At 35.0% G+C, this 12,960-nt stretch overlaps 1 protein-coding gene across 3 annotated transcripts; it reads left to right on the top strand.

Annotated features, from left to right (window-relative positions):
• Positions 1 to 386: 386 nt before the first annotated feature.
• On the top strand, positions 387 to 6,957 carry LOC104591943 (5'-3' exonuclease family protein). Of its 3 annotated transcripts, none has more exons than XM_010251111.3 (12): positions 387 to 603; positions 715 to 751; positions 857 to 1,031; positions 1,191 to 1,269; positions 2,572 to 2,616; positions 2,696 to 2,845; positions 2,980 to 3,094; positions 4,094 to 4,194; positions 5,562 to 5,659; positions 5,750 to 5,842; positions 6,045 to 6,256; positions 6,438 to 6,957. In XM_010251111.3, exons 1-12 carry the CDS (start codon positions 526 to 528, stop codon positions 6,845 to 6,847), a joined length of 1,593 nt encoding a protein of 530 aa, XP_010249413.1. In that variant the 5' UTR covers positions 387 to 525; the 3' UTR covers positions 6,848 to 6,957. The 3 variants fall into 3 exon arrangements, with proteins under 3 accessions (XP_010249413.1, XP_010249407.1, XP_088755784.1); XM_010251105.3 differs by having other exon boundaries at positions 6,435 to 6,957; XM_088899658.1 differs by having other exon boundaries at positions 857 to 1,035; positions 1,195 to 1,269; positions 6,435 to 6,957.
• Positions 6,958 to 12,960: the final 6,003 nt, after the last annotated feature.

Raw genomic sequence — 12,960 nt, 5'->3', positions numbered from 1 at the left:
ACCCCTATTGCCTATTGGGTCCAGATCTGGATCTGATTCCTCAACATTTCATATTGGGTAGGTCCGGTTCCAGCTCTTTCGACCTAAACCCGACCCGTTTCAGTCCGAATTAAGCTCAGTCACAGACCCGGACCGAACCCAAAACTTGAGTTCAGACCTCGAGACCCGAATTCGTTCAGTCTCTCCAAGGGGGATGCGCCCCTCGTATCAATCAACTGTTTTCCAGTTGGACCCACCATTGTTAGCTGTTAGCTCCCCATAAAATCACACAATACTGAAAATGGCGGGAACTCCTTCCATTGGTTGAATCTCAAATAATTTTAGCGGGAAAGCCTGTAAAAAAAATTGAAAGAACGTTAAACATGAATTTGATTTGTTTTGTTCCTGCCCTCCTGGGTTTGACTACCCAGTTATTTCCTCGTTTCGCCATTTTCTCCGCTTAACCTTCTCCATTCCCCAACCCAGAAAAATAAAGTTAAAGAAAAAATAGGGAAAAAAAATAATATCTACAGAAGTGGGAAAGAAATGGGAATCCAAAATCTCCTCAGGTTCATGAAACCATACATCAAGCCTGTTCACATAAAAAAATATGCCGGCAAGCGTGTAAAATTTCTTAATCATGGAGCAGTTTATTTATTTTTTATTCTTCGTCTTTTGGTTTCAGTTTTTTTCTCCAAACATTTGCTTCTGCTCACCGTTTCCCTCTTGATACAGGTTGGAATTGATGCATATTCATGGCTTCACAAGGGCGGTGAGATCCTTATACCTTCGAATCACTACATTTTATATTTTTTTTTCTGATTTTTTTCAATGTTTTTTTTTAATGAATTTTAAAGAACCCAGAAAATATTTGCAGCTTATTCGTGCAGTATGGAGCTCTGTCTCGATTCCAAGAGCAACAGGAAATCTCTTTACCTGCACTACTTCATGCATCGAATCAATCTACTACGCCACTATAAGATCACACCCGTTGTTGTCTTTGACGGTGGAAACGTCCCGTGTAAAGCGGCCACCGAGGATGAACGTCACAGGCAAGTCCCTTCAACTTTTTTCCTTAATTTTTGAATCGGTTCCTCATTATTTTTTAGCTTAAAGAAATCGAGCACTTTTCTGACTATGACTTGATTTTTGAACTCCGTCTATCTATGCATTGAATACATTGATTTATCGAGTTGATATTATTGCTCTAGGAAGAGAGAAGCTAATCTTGCCTTGGCAAGGCAAAAACTTGATGAAGGTGATTACAAGGCTGCCACTGAATTTTTCCAGGTATTAAATTTCTTCGATTCTCTCTCTCTCTCTCTCTTTTGGGGGGGGGGGGTAGGGTGAGGAAAGAGATTAAGAGTGATAACCTGGGAAAGGATTATCAAGTAAATTTTTTATGATGGGTCCAAGTATGTAAGTTGCCTCTATTTATTCTCAGAGTTTCTCTGGCATTTGGTCAGCTAATGGATTGACTTTGAGAGGTATTTGAAGAGGAATTGAAAAAAAAAAAGGCCTCGGAAGGGATCTTATTTTGTAATTATTCCCAAGACGTGTTTGTGAAAACTAAAGATGCTTGAAGCAAAGAATAATGATATTTGTGCTCATCGAATGATCAACTTATTTAAACAATGGCATTGCTATTTTAGTGACAATCATTGCAGGAAACCTGTTAAATGTGTTTGTTCCTAATGTTATTAGACACTGGCAAATGGTTGAATTATTACATTTCCCAATTAGATTTTCTTTATTGTAGTGACCAAAATATGCACATTAGCCAGCAATTAAAGTGCTATTTATATTTTGCTTGGAGCTGCTTTGGCAATGTAAACCATTCTCTCTCTTCAGTAAAGTAACGATATGGTCTTAAGTGGTTTTGTAGATTTAATGAATCTATCATCAACACCATTAATTTCCCGTGTGGCAACCTTTTCTGTAGAATCTGCACCACTTCTATCATAACATTCTTTTTTCTTTTCAGTAACTGTTCTTCATATGAATATGATCTCAACATTCAGATTGATTGGTAAAATTCTGTTATCTGGTATAACTTAGCTTTAGTTTCTGTTTCTTCCTCCTTAAGTCTGCCTATTGCATTGGTTGCTTGGTACAAATTGACAAGTTTCAAAGCTCTTAGTCATGATATTTAGGTCATTGTTATCACATCATAATTTCTTTTGAGTCCTTCTGAATCCGGTGGTATTTCCTTTTGATGTAATGTTCTACACTACCATAAGTTGCTTTTGAAGAGGAAAAGCAAAATGCGGTCAAGGAAAACTCCAACTGGAATAAAATAAATCACAATATGAAATTTGTGCAACCCATGACATCCTCCAGAATAATGCAATTGAGCTTTGGGAAAGAAACGAGGGCAGAATACAAAATTCACTTAAGAAGCCATATATGGGCACTACTTTTCTGCCCGTTAATCTCTCCACATACTAACAATATTGCTGGACTGAGTTTTCAATGGAGCTATTACATTCGTTGTTGGAAGTTTTTGTGTCTGCTGTTTATTGATGTCTTCAAGATATTGTATGACTTGATAATCAATTTTTATGTTTTTTTTTTTTAATTTTTCCACTGTAGAGAGCAGTGAGCATCACCCCGCTGATGGCATATCAATTGATTCAAGTATGTTCCTTCACTAAATCATTAATCCACCAGATGCTGATTCTGGCACTTAGAATTTTATCAAGTAGCAAATTTTCAGGTTCTGAGGTCGGAAAACATTGAGTTCGTAGTTGCTCCTTATGAGGCTGATGCACAACTGGCATATCTCTCAAGCCTTGGAGAAGAACAAGGGGGTATTGCAGCTGTGATTACTGAGGATAGTGATCTGATGGCCTATGGTTGTAAAGCTGTAAGATGTTCTACAAAACCTTGAAATTGACAGGAGGAGGTCTACTACTGTCTCCTGGTGATTCCATTGTCTCTACTTCCTACTTGATATTGAAGACAATGCTGTCTTGATTTGTTTGTATCTATGGTGGACAGGTTATCTTTAAGATGGACCGATATGGAAATGGTGAAGAAATCGTGCTAGACAGCATTTTCAATTCTGTGGCTGGTGCATATTCCTTCACGAATTTTGATAAGGATTTGTTCACAGGTGACTTCAGAGTTGGCATTTTAGCCATTTATGCTTGTACTACACTTTTCTTGTTCATTGGTGTTGTGATCTATGCCACAATGAAAAATAGGACCTCCAGGGGTTTAGTGCTTGCTTACCTGTCCACACGAGTGGAAGGGAAGATAAATTTTCAAAATTAGTGTTTTGTCATTGATGTTAGTAGGGAGGCTGCAGCTACTCTCAGTTGGATTACAAAGGAACATAATGTTATTGCTGATCCTCCCTATGCTGCAAAGCTTCTTTTACCTATTAATGAAATATGCTTTTATTTTTGTGGAAAATTTCCAGCCTCTGTTGACACTTCAACTGATCTAGAAAAATTTTTATCATTGTAAAATGTCTTCACTTCTTAGATGGAAACCAAAGAAAACATCCTACCAGAGGATTCCATCATGCCCCTTATTGCATTCTAATAACTCAATCAAAAAGAGGGATCTTGAAAGTTGTTCAATCCCAGCCTATGAATTAGAGTGCAAGATACTTACTAAAGGAACTTCCAAAACCATCTTTTGTATGACCCTTGGGATTACATGGAATATAGTCTTTTTATTTTTTGGATTTCCCCTGAAATTATTCAAGAATCAGTGAGATAAGGAGCGAAATTGCCATTCCCTTGAGAAACCTGAGGGGTATGTAAGACCTCTTTGGGCTTTTGAGCTTGGAGCCTTGGACATTAGACATGGTGATCCAATTTCCATCAGGAAGAAATAGTAATTTATGAATTTTCTTGAGATGAGTTAGCTTTTTCTAGACATTGCTATTAACTAATAGAACATTCATGTTATTGGTTTAGTGTAGGTTTCCGTTTCATGTATATCTACCTATTATCCTACTTTGTTTTCAAGTTCATCTATATATACACAAATATATTGGAAAATAACTTTTATCCATTTTTATTTGTTTAAATTATCTCACAGATTCAAGTTTTGTTATTATTTCCCATTGACCTAACTTTTTGCATACTTAGCATTGTAACAGGAATGTGTGTCTTATCCGGCTGTGATTTCCTCCCATCTTTACCTGGAATTGGGATCAAGCGAGCTTATTCCTTGGTTTCCAAGTATAAGAGTTTAGACAGGGTAAGCCTAACCTCTTTGATTTTAAGCATGCTGGTGGAATATATTTCTAATTTCTGAAGGACCCTTTAAAAAAAAGTGGATGGATAGGACTGAGATAATGTTAATTCCTTCTAAATATTCTTCAAGTGCTACATCTGGAGGTTTTACTGCATTTAACTACATAATGGGATGCAAGATGGACATGAAAAATTTCATGCACAATAAAGATAATGGCATTTCCTAGGATGATGGAACTACACTCTTGTCAATTAACTCATGAGAGAAGCCATTTTGTGCAAAAGTAAACTGAAGGTTAGGTCCATATCCAGTACACCCCTCCCAAGATCCCAGGTAACTGGGACCAACATTAGGTAATGGCATTTTAGTTTGTGAAACAGGGATGCTTGTGATCTCTTTGTTTCTCTTATTTATCCATGGTCTAATCATTAACATCTTAGTCTCAAGTTTCTTAAAGTACTGCAAACATATTGAGGGCTTCATTGCTGATAAAAAACATATTTAGGACTACATCCATTTCAAACTGGTTTTTAACTTGTGGTTTTACTTGATCATTAGGTCTAAAATTCTCATGAAAAACATTTGAGGTAAGGTTTTTACTTTTTGCTTATTTCAGATGAGGTCTTGAACATACATTTTTGTGTGTAACCGAAGTTTATATTCTAATAATGTGTATGACCCTAGTGGCATAAACCTTCTAAAATATTTAACTAGTTAGAGCAGTGGTAAAACTGCAATCGAGAAAGAAATGTATATTGCTTTTTTCTTTGAAAATGCCCTACAGTTTTAACTTTTAACAACTGATGAATGACAATAGAGAAATAATTGTATATTGCAATTTCACTAAGTGCATATTTTATATTCTTTTCTTTCATAAATCAGTATATTATTACCAAAAAAATCTGTACCATATACAACTGAACTGGTGTTAATTTGTAGTGTATGTCATGTTATATCAGTAAGATTTTTAGAGGGTATCCATGTGAGATAAATACCATAAAGAAGCATCAGTTCTGCTACTTGACCACTCTTATTCCTTGACTGCTCTTTATCTAGAACCAGGAAATCCCTGGACCTTTTTCGGTTTCTCCTTGTTCTGGATGTAGTCTCATCAAAGAAGTGTTCAAGGGATATAGCAGCCCTTTGAGCTGTTCTTATATAAAAAGTACAGAATATCATTATTTGGCTATCAAAGCAGATTCCTTGATTAATATGGTTAGCTTCTTTTTCTGTGCCTATTATGTAAATGCTTTGGTGTGGCCTCTTTGATCCATAAATGTATCCCAGTTACAGAAGATGGATATTTATCATTTTGTTTTTGATAGGTAGATATTTATCATATTTTCCTGTATATGATGCCCTATAAACAGGTCCTCTCCGTGCTTAAGTTTGAGAAGGGCAACCAAATGCCTGAAGATTACTTTAAGTCTTTTAAAGAAGCAGTTGCAGTCTTTCGGCATGCTAGAATGTATGTTAAAGTTCAATTTAGCAGTTGATCTATTAGTTCTTATTGCTTCCCCTAATGAATGCAATTGACTTGTCACTCTTTTTTATATAGATATGATGCTGGCTCAAAGATGATCAAACCAATGAAACCTCTGCCCATAAAACTATTGGAATATCTGGATGGGGAGATGGATTTTCTGGGACAGTATCCTTTTTTTTTTAGTTTATTTTAGGACAGTTTATCTTTATCTTTTTTTGGTTTCTCAATGTATAGGACTACTTTATTTAGGGAGAAGAAAGATTATTTCATTTTAACTAGAAAGAAGTGAAGATGTTGATTATGTTTTGGTGATAATAGAATTCCTACTGGTGTAGAAAAAATCTTTCCTTCATCAATTATTAAAAAGAGAAATCCCTCCATCAATTGCAACTGCTATTGCAGAAGGCCACCTGAATCCAATTACCATGCAAGCCTTCGACCACTGTCCAAATGCTGAAAGTCTTCTGGATCCAATCATCATTCAAACTTCTGATCGATGCTTGGGAGATGAGGACCAGGTTTTATCCAAACAAGAGAGCTGCTTCACTGTATTTTCTTGTAAAACCCCCAAGATCACAGGCAAGACTTTAAATCATATAGCCCATGAGAAAAGGATTTTGCTAATTCTTACCAGGAAACACAAGCACAACATGTTATTAACACAAGTTTTTGTCTAGTTGCTTGTGCATGGTTTCTGTATGCTTTTATCAGTCAACTGACTTGTCCAATGTCATTGTCCTTTTGGTGTTGTGAGCAGCAGAAGATTGTAAGCCAACTTTGGATGAAAGTAAGTACCAAAATGAAGCTGTTGCACTTCAGAAGTTAATTGCACCTCCAAAATTTGATAAAAAACATGATGAAATAGAAGAGAAAAGTGAGTTTCCTGACAACAATCCATTCAAGAGAAGAAAACTTGATAATGTTGATGATGATCAGTTGTCTCAAAGTCAGAGTGCTTCTGCTGAAGTATCAGAAGTGACATCTGTTGAGGAACCAGATGAAATCTTGTGCACAACGCCAGAATCTCAGGAGAGTGTACATTCCATGCCTATTAAGGTCATCCTTAAAAAGGAGACGGGGAGAACTAAGAAGATATTCAAAAGTAAGACTAGTTGCAAGAGTTCAGAAAACAGTCAAAGCAGCATTCTTAATTTCTTTATGCGTATTTGATATTTTCCTTTTCATAAATTGCTCCCTTTAATTCATGAGGGCATGCAACTTGCCTTGTTAAATTATCAATTCGTTTTAAAGTTCAAAATTTTCACTTTTCTTTTGTTATAGCATCCAATTGAAAATTTCATTGAAGCCCATAAATGGAAAGTGAATGCATTTCAATGATTAGATACTTTTCTCTATAGAATGTGGCTCATGAAAGCTTCCAAATGGAGCCAAGGTCTCTGTTTGGCTAAATTTAGAAAACCTATCAATGTTTTTCAATGTAAATTGTTTTTCTTATGAGTTCTAAAAATAAAACAAACCAGCTGGTTTGAAAACAAATTGGTTCATAAAACAAAAACATGGAAAATATGTTATTGATTATGTGTTTGTTTTGTTTCCAAAACTGAAAGCCGAAACCATGTTCTTGAATATCTAATTTGAAAAACATGTTTTCATCTAATCATCTCCCATCATCTTTTAATAAATCGTATAATATTTGTAATCCAAAATTTGCTTTTTTGTTTTAAAAACCATCATTTTGATGATTTACAATAGATCTGTTCACAGGCCTGGCCCAGCCCGATCTGGAGAGATATATTATAATATATTAATTATATACTATTACTGTTATGTTATTTATTATATGTATTATATTTTTATTATATATAAGATTATTGGGCTGGGTTTATTTGGGAAAGCGTGAGCCAGTAGGCTTAAAGCTTTATCCAAGCCCAATAAAGAATGGGCCTGGCTGGGCCAGCCCGTTGGGCTACCCCACCCATGAACAGTCTAGTTTCAACAACATAATTCGATTTTGAAACAAACCCACTTCTTTTTGCTTTTCAAAACAAAAACTTTGTATAATATTGAATTAATTTAAATTTATTTATTTATAATATTTTCTCAAAAAATACTTATAAAATGGAATTGCTTTACCATTTAGTGTCGGGTCAGTGGTATAACTGTTTGGGTCAAGCAGGTCCACTTGTGACTTCATTAATTGAACAATAAAAATATAGAAAAATATGTATAAATACAAAAAATGTAGAAAATGCAAAAAATCGGGCACTTTTCTAATGTTATATTTAGGGCTGAGCAAAAAAAATAAAAAACCAAACCAAAAATCAGTTAACCAAACTGGTCGGTTCAGTTTCGGTTTGGTGTTTTTAAAAATCCAAAGGTACTGGTTTGGTTTTGGTTAACCAATTTAAAAATTGGTGGCTAACCAGATCGACTGGTATACAAGTTTTTCTATATATTTATGTATATTTTATATATTATAAATTAATAAATACACATTATATATATTTATAATATATTATTTATTATTTAAAATATAATATTTTATATATATTTATAATTTTTTTACATGTTTATATATTTTGTAATAAATATTATAAGGTAACAAACCGAAAAACCGACAAACTGAACTGGTCAACTGGTAAACCGACTGGTTTTGGTTCGGTTCCAATTACCGGTTTTCCAAAAACTGGTACTACCGGTTTGGTTAAAAAAAGGCCCACGGTTTGGGTAATACCCCTAGTTATATTCATCGTATTAAATAAAAAAAAGTTTGATAAATAAAAAAAAAACTGTTAATGATGAAAATGGCCAAAACACATGAAAAAAAATGACTAACTTATTGTGCCCTGTTGGCTCGGTCAAACAGTTTGATTCGACCAATTAAATCACAAGGTCGTCGACCCAAACCGGGTTTTTTTTTCCAGGTAAAAAGTTCAGGGGTGGAATGGACCCAGAAATATGGCCGAGTGATGATGGGTTGACAAATTGAAAAATACTGTTTGCTATTGTACTCATCTGTATCGGACTGATACAAAGGGTGATGGGGGATTGGACCCGATACATCAAGATTGAATGTGTACCGTGTCCAGCCCAAAAGGCAGATGTGGTGTTGGCCTGTATCGTTTGTATTTTACCAATCTTTTGAACCTTCATTGTCAAAAACTTTTGTTGGGTACTTGGGTTGAGCCTGCCCAACTGGATTATTGACAATTTGACAGTGACCTTCTAATGTGGGCTTGGGCTGGAATTGTATATGCCCAGATGCTTAACCTTAGACTTTGTGGCTGATCATGGCCTCAAATTAATGAGTTCAAATTAAACCCATCCAAGTCCAGTATTGAGTTTCAGCTCTTTCATAGCATCTGAAATAGGATGCATGACCTAAAGAGAAGCCCAAATCTGGGTTTAGGGCTGCAAGTGGATCGCATCGAATCAGATATAGGTAGATCCAAATTTGATTCATTTATTTGAATTTGAACCAGATCGTCGGATTCCAATATGATCCAAAATTGAATTCAGATTACAATAAGATATTGAATGATGTTGTTAATACATTATTAAACTAAAAAAAGGTCAAAATATCATATGTTATTAATAAAATGAACTATAAATGACTTTGATATTATATTTCATGAACAAAATGAATAAAAAATAACATTTATGAAACTTGGATCTATGACAATTAATCACCCTTAATGGGATTGAATTCAAACAAACAGATACCATTTGCAGCCCAATCCGTTCTTAGATTCATCCCAATTCCACATATTTCATCTTTGAGGAATTTTGAAATGCTTTAGAACATGGAAGCAGAATAGGAGGCTTCAAATCTCCTATTTTCCAGATGGTGGAAATGATGTGGTTTGAATAGTTCTGGAATGGGTATATTTTCATTCTGGTTTTTGTTCCCTCACATCACTGATCCAAAGCTTCCAAAGCTAATAATTGATCTCATTAGAAACCTTTTCTTTTTTTCCTTTTCCAAAGAACATACTAGAAATCTCTTTTTCTCATTCTTGTTGAACAAAATGGCAACCTAGAAACCATAAGGCCTTGCACATGGTTGAGGCAAAAAAGGGTGGATAGTATGGAATAACAAAGTAGCAATAGATGTCAAGTCGGAGCAATCAAACCCATTCTGTTTACATACTTTAAGAACTGAGATGTGTGTGAGTCAGAAGCAGTGGGTCCTAATGGTTTGCCATTTTCTAAATCTTCCACATGAAAAGCTGCTGGACCATACAAGCTCAGTGTGCCTTTACAAAAAGCTTGGGAAATGGGAGAGTGGGATTGTTCAGATCCTCAGACAGGTTTCACACAGAAGCATTAATCACTTTCTCATATGAAAGTTAAAGGCTTAAAGATTGGAAGTCACTTTCAAGAATTTGGAAGAGGAAGGCTACACTCTTACAGCCCTCTTATTATTTTACCTTGTGAAATTGGGTTCTTTTCAGGAGAAGGCATTGAAAGAGCTGGGTGGTCCACTTCTCCTCTTTTTTCCTCCCTTTTTCCGACTTCCTCATTTTCTCAATTGGATAACACACATGGGCAGTTAGTTACAGCTCCTCTTGTACCTATCCATGCCACACATCAAATGAACTTTTTGGGTCACATGTAATGTCATAAATAAGTCTCAACTTGGTTACAGAGAGAGAGAGAAAGATGTCAGTATGGTAATGGGCCTCCAGACCCATTTATGGGTCCTAAATCCCACTTTGTGGAAGTCTAGAAGCAACTTTTTCGGGTCATTTCAGCCTGAGCCCAACCCTAACTTGATTGGGGTCAGACCAAACCAGACAGGATTAGCCTACTAACAGGACCCATTGCAGTCCATAATTGGATAGTGAAGAAGCAAGCAGCCCATGCACATGCAAGGCTGTACTAGTCTTCAGAGTTGGGTGTTGTGGACCCAATTCCTATAATATTTTAAAGTATGATCCAAGTGTACTAGCGTGATGAGATTAGGAAAAAGTATTAATTAATGGTCTTTGGAAATGATCAAGAGTATAGAAGAACATTAATAATAAATAAATATCCATAGCTGAGTTATCTTGATCATTAGATTAACTGGTCAAACCAACATCAATCTGACCTCAAAACCCATTAAAAGAAAATATTATATTGTCATGTTCAAAAAAAGAAATCTCAAAACCCAGGCAATGTTTGTTTTCATTGTCTGTCTCTGTGTCTGTTTGAATGTTTCTCTCATTTATTTTTGTTGCAGGAGATTTACAGGGGAACTTGTGTTTAATATTCAAATAAAATATTGCACTATATGATTAACCCAACAACTGTATGGGCTTTGTTGCATAACACTAACCAAGGAAATATTCCACCGTTTCATCTTGTCTCTGTAACTCATGCCAACCTATTTACCTGTACTACCATCTTAAGGAAAGCAGATTTTCTGGGATGGTTCCTTAGTTCCTCTGACCTTCTGTGACCAAATACTCTTTTATGTTTCATAATGCCTATTGGCTAATATTTATTTAGAGAACAGATCTGCAGAGGAAGTGTTGATTAGACTTTTGAATCCATGCCACATGATAAATAAACCCTTTTTTTTTCCTATTTAAATTGACTCTAAGGCTTTTCAATGGCTAAAACTTCTTGGGTAAAGCTGGAATAAATGGTGTCATTCATATAGGATTGACATTGACTGAGGGAAGTGGGAACCAAAAGTGAATTTGTTTTTCTTTTTTTTTTTTCCTAAGATGGCAGTACAGGTGTGAGGGGTATGAAAAATATATTGTTTGTCATTCATATAGAATAAATATTTGTTTTTCTTTTCTGTTTTTTTTTTTTTCCTTGGGCTTGTTTTCATGCAATGATGCAGGCGTGGAAAATTAAGTTTTGGCCGTAAAGGGGATGATATATTACTGAAATTTTGTAAACTTTGAGAACTTTTCCTTACAGCTGAAGTGGCTGAACTGAAAAGCTTATTTAATGGCTGAACCTGGAATATTTTTTTTATTTAATTGTTTTATCCAGTAGAACACAAAGCAATCAGCAATTTCATTTGTAATCAAATGGCCCCTAAACAGACCACCCCCTTCTGCTAGTGTTGTATCCTCATCATTCTTAATTAATACAAGACATCTTTCATCACTTCATGCTACAAGGCAGATCGGATGTCCTTATCTTATGTAGTAAATTAAATAATTTGTGGTCCAACTCATATTCCATTCAGTTCACACTGTAGATATCCAATCCTCTTAATTATCCTCTAAAGAATGAAAATCAAAAGAAAAGAAATAAGGGTTTGAGCACATGAGACCAACATCTTCAACTGCCTCATCAATTATTTTTATCACTATTATTGCTTTCATCATATTGCAATTTTATAATTCTATAGAGAGAGATAAAGATGGCCAAAGGCTAGAGTGGCGATCAACATCACACATTATCTTTTAGTAATAGAAATAATTTGAGATTTCAGTCGAATTGAGGTGGGAGAAGGGGAGCAAATAGGAAAAATAATGAACTTTAGGTTGTGTTTGGTTTGATAGAAAAATAAAGTTGAGGAAAAGTTCTCAGCTATTCAAGTCAAGTCGAGTATTGGGCTACTCGAGTTCGATTTGACTTAAAAGCAAGATTTTAAAAATTGACCCGGAATTGAAACTGTTCTGTCCATTAGTTTATGGGTTGATGGTTCAACCATTCAGTTCGAACAGGAGGCCTATTCTAACGAAAAAAATAAAAAAATAATAATAATTAAAATATAAAACGACCAAAACCATTGAATGGGTTGACATTTCGACTGCTTAGGTTAGCGGGTTGTTGACCAATTCAATGGTTTTTAGCCATGGACCGGGTTTTGAGTAAAATGGAACCGGTTGCCTAAATGGTTCCCAGGCCGAACATTCTTACCGTTTTGGTCAACGACGGTTCAAAAACATTGTTCAAAAGTTTGATGCTTGAAGTTCAATTTGAGCTCAATCGAGTTTCAAGTTTCTTACTCAAACTCAGCTTGATTGTAAATAAATTAATATAAAATTTTAATAACTATTTATATTAATAAAAATATATTAAAATTAATATTTTATTATATACTTGATTAGGCTTGTGAGTCGCTCAAGCCATGTATTATGAAGCTTGAGCTCAATTCAACTACTTTCTTAACTCAAACTCAATTAATTTATTAATTGATTAATAACCAATTAATAATATAGCTTAAAATTTTATTAAGCCATATTTATTAATAACCAAGTGGTGGTCCCACAAAAGGGGAAATGGATCTTTACCTCCAATCCTTCATGCCTTCATTTATTTAAAACGCAATTTCATTTGTGCTGAGTGTAAAAGTATGGGAGTGCAATTTC

This window comes from Nelumbo nucifera, chromosome 3 (assembly GCF_055504915.1).
Source record: "Nelumbo nucifera cultivar China Antique chromosome 3, China Antique-T2T, whole genome shotgun sequence".
NCBI lineage: Eukaryota > Viridiplantae > Streptophyta > Magnoliopsida > Proteales > Nelumbonaceae > Nelumbo > Nelumbo nucifera.
This window is presented reverse-complemented; position numbering and strand designations above follow the sequence as displayed.

Excerpts from the sequence above, each read along its gene's own strand:
- LOC104591943 (XM_010251105.3), top strand. The coding sequence starts at position 526 with ATGGGAATCCAAAATCTCCTCAGGTTCATGAAACCATACATCAAGCCT. Across the intron at positions 4,195-5,561 it reads AGTATAAGAGTTTAGACAGG|GTCCTCTCCGTGCTTAAGTT; the intron begins GTAAGCCTAACC and ends CCCTATAAACAG. Across the intron at positions 6,257-6,434 it reads TAAAACCCCCAAGATCACAG|CAGAAGATTGTAAGCCAACT; the intron begins GCAAGACTTTAA and ends TGTTGTGAGCAG.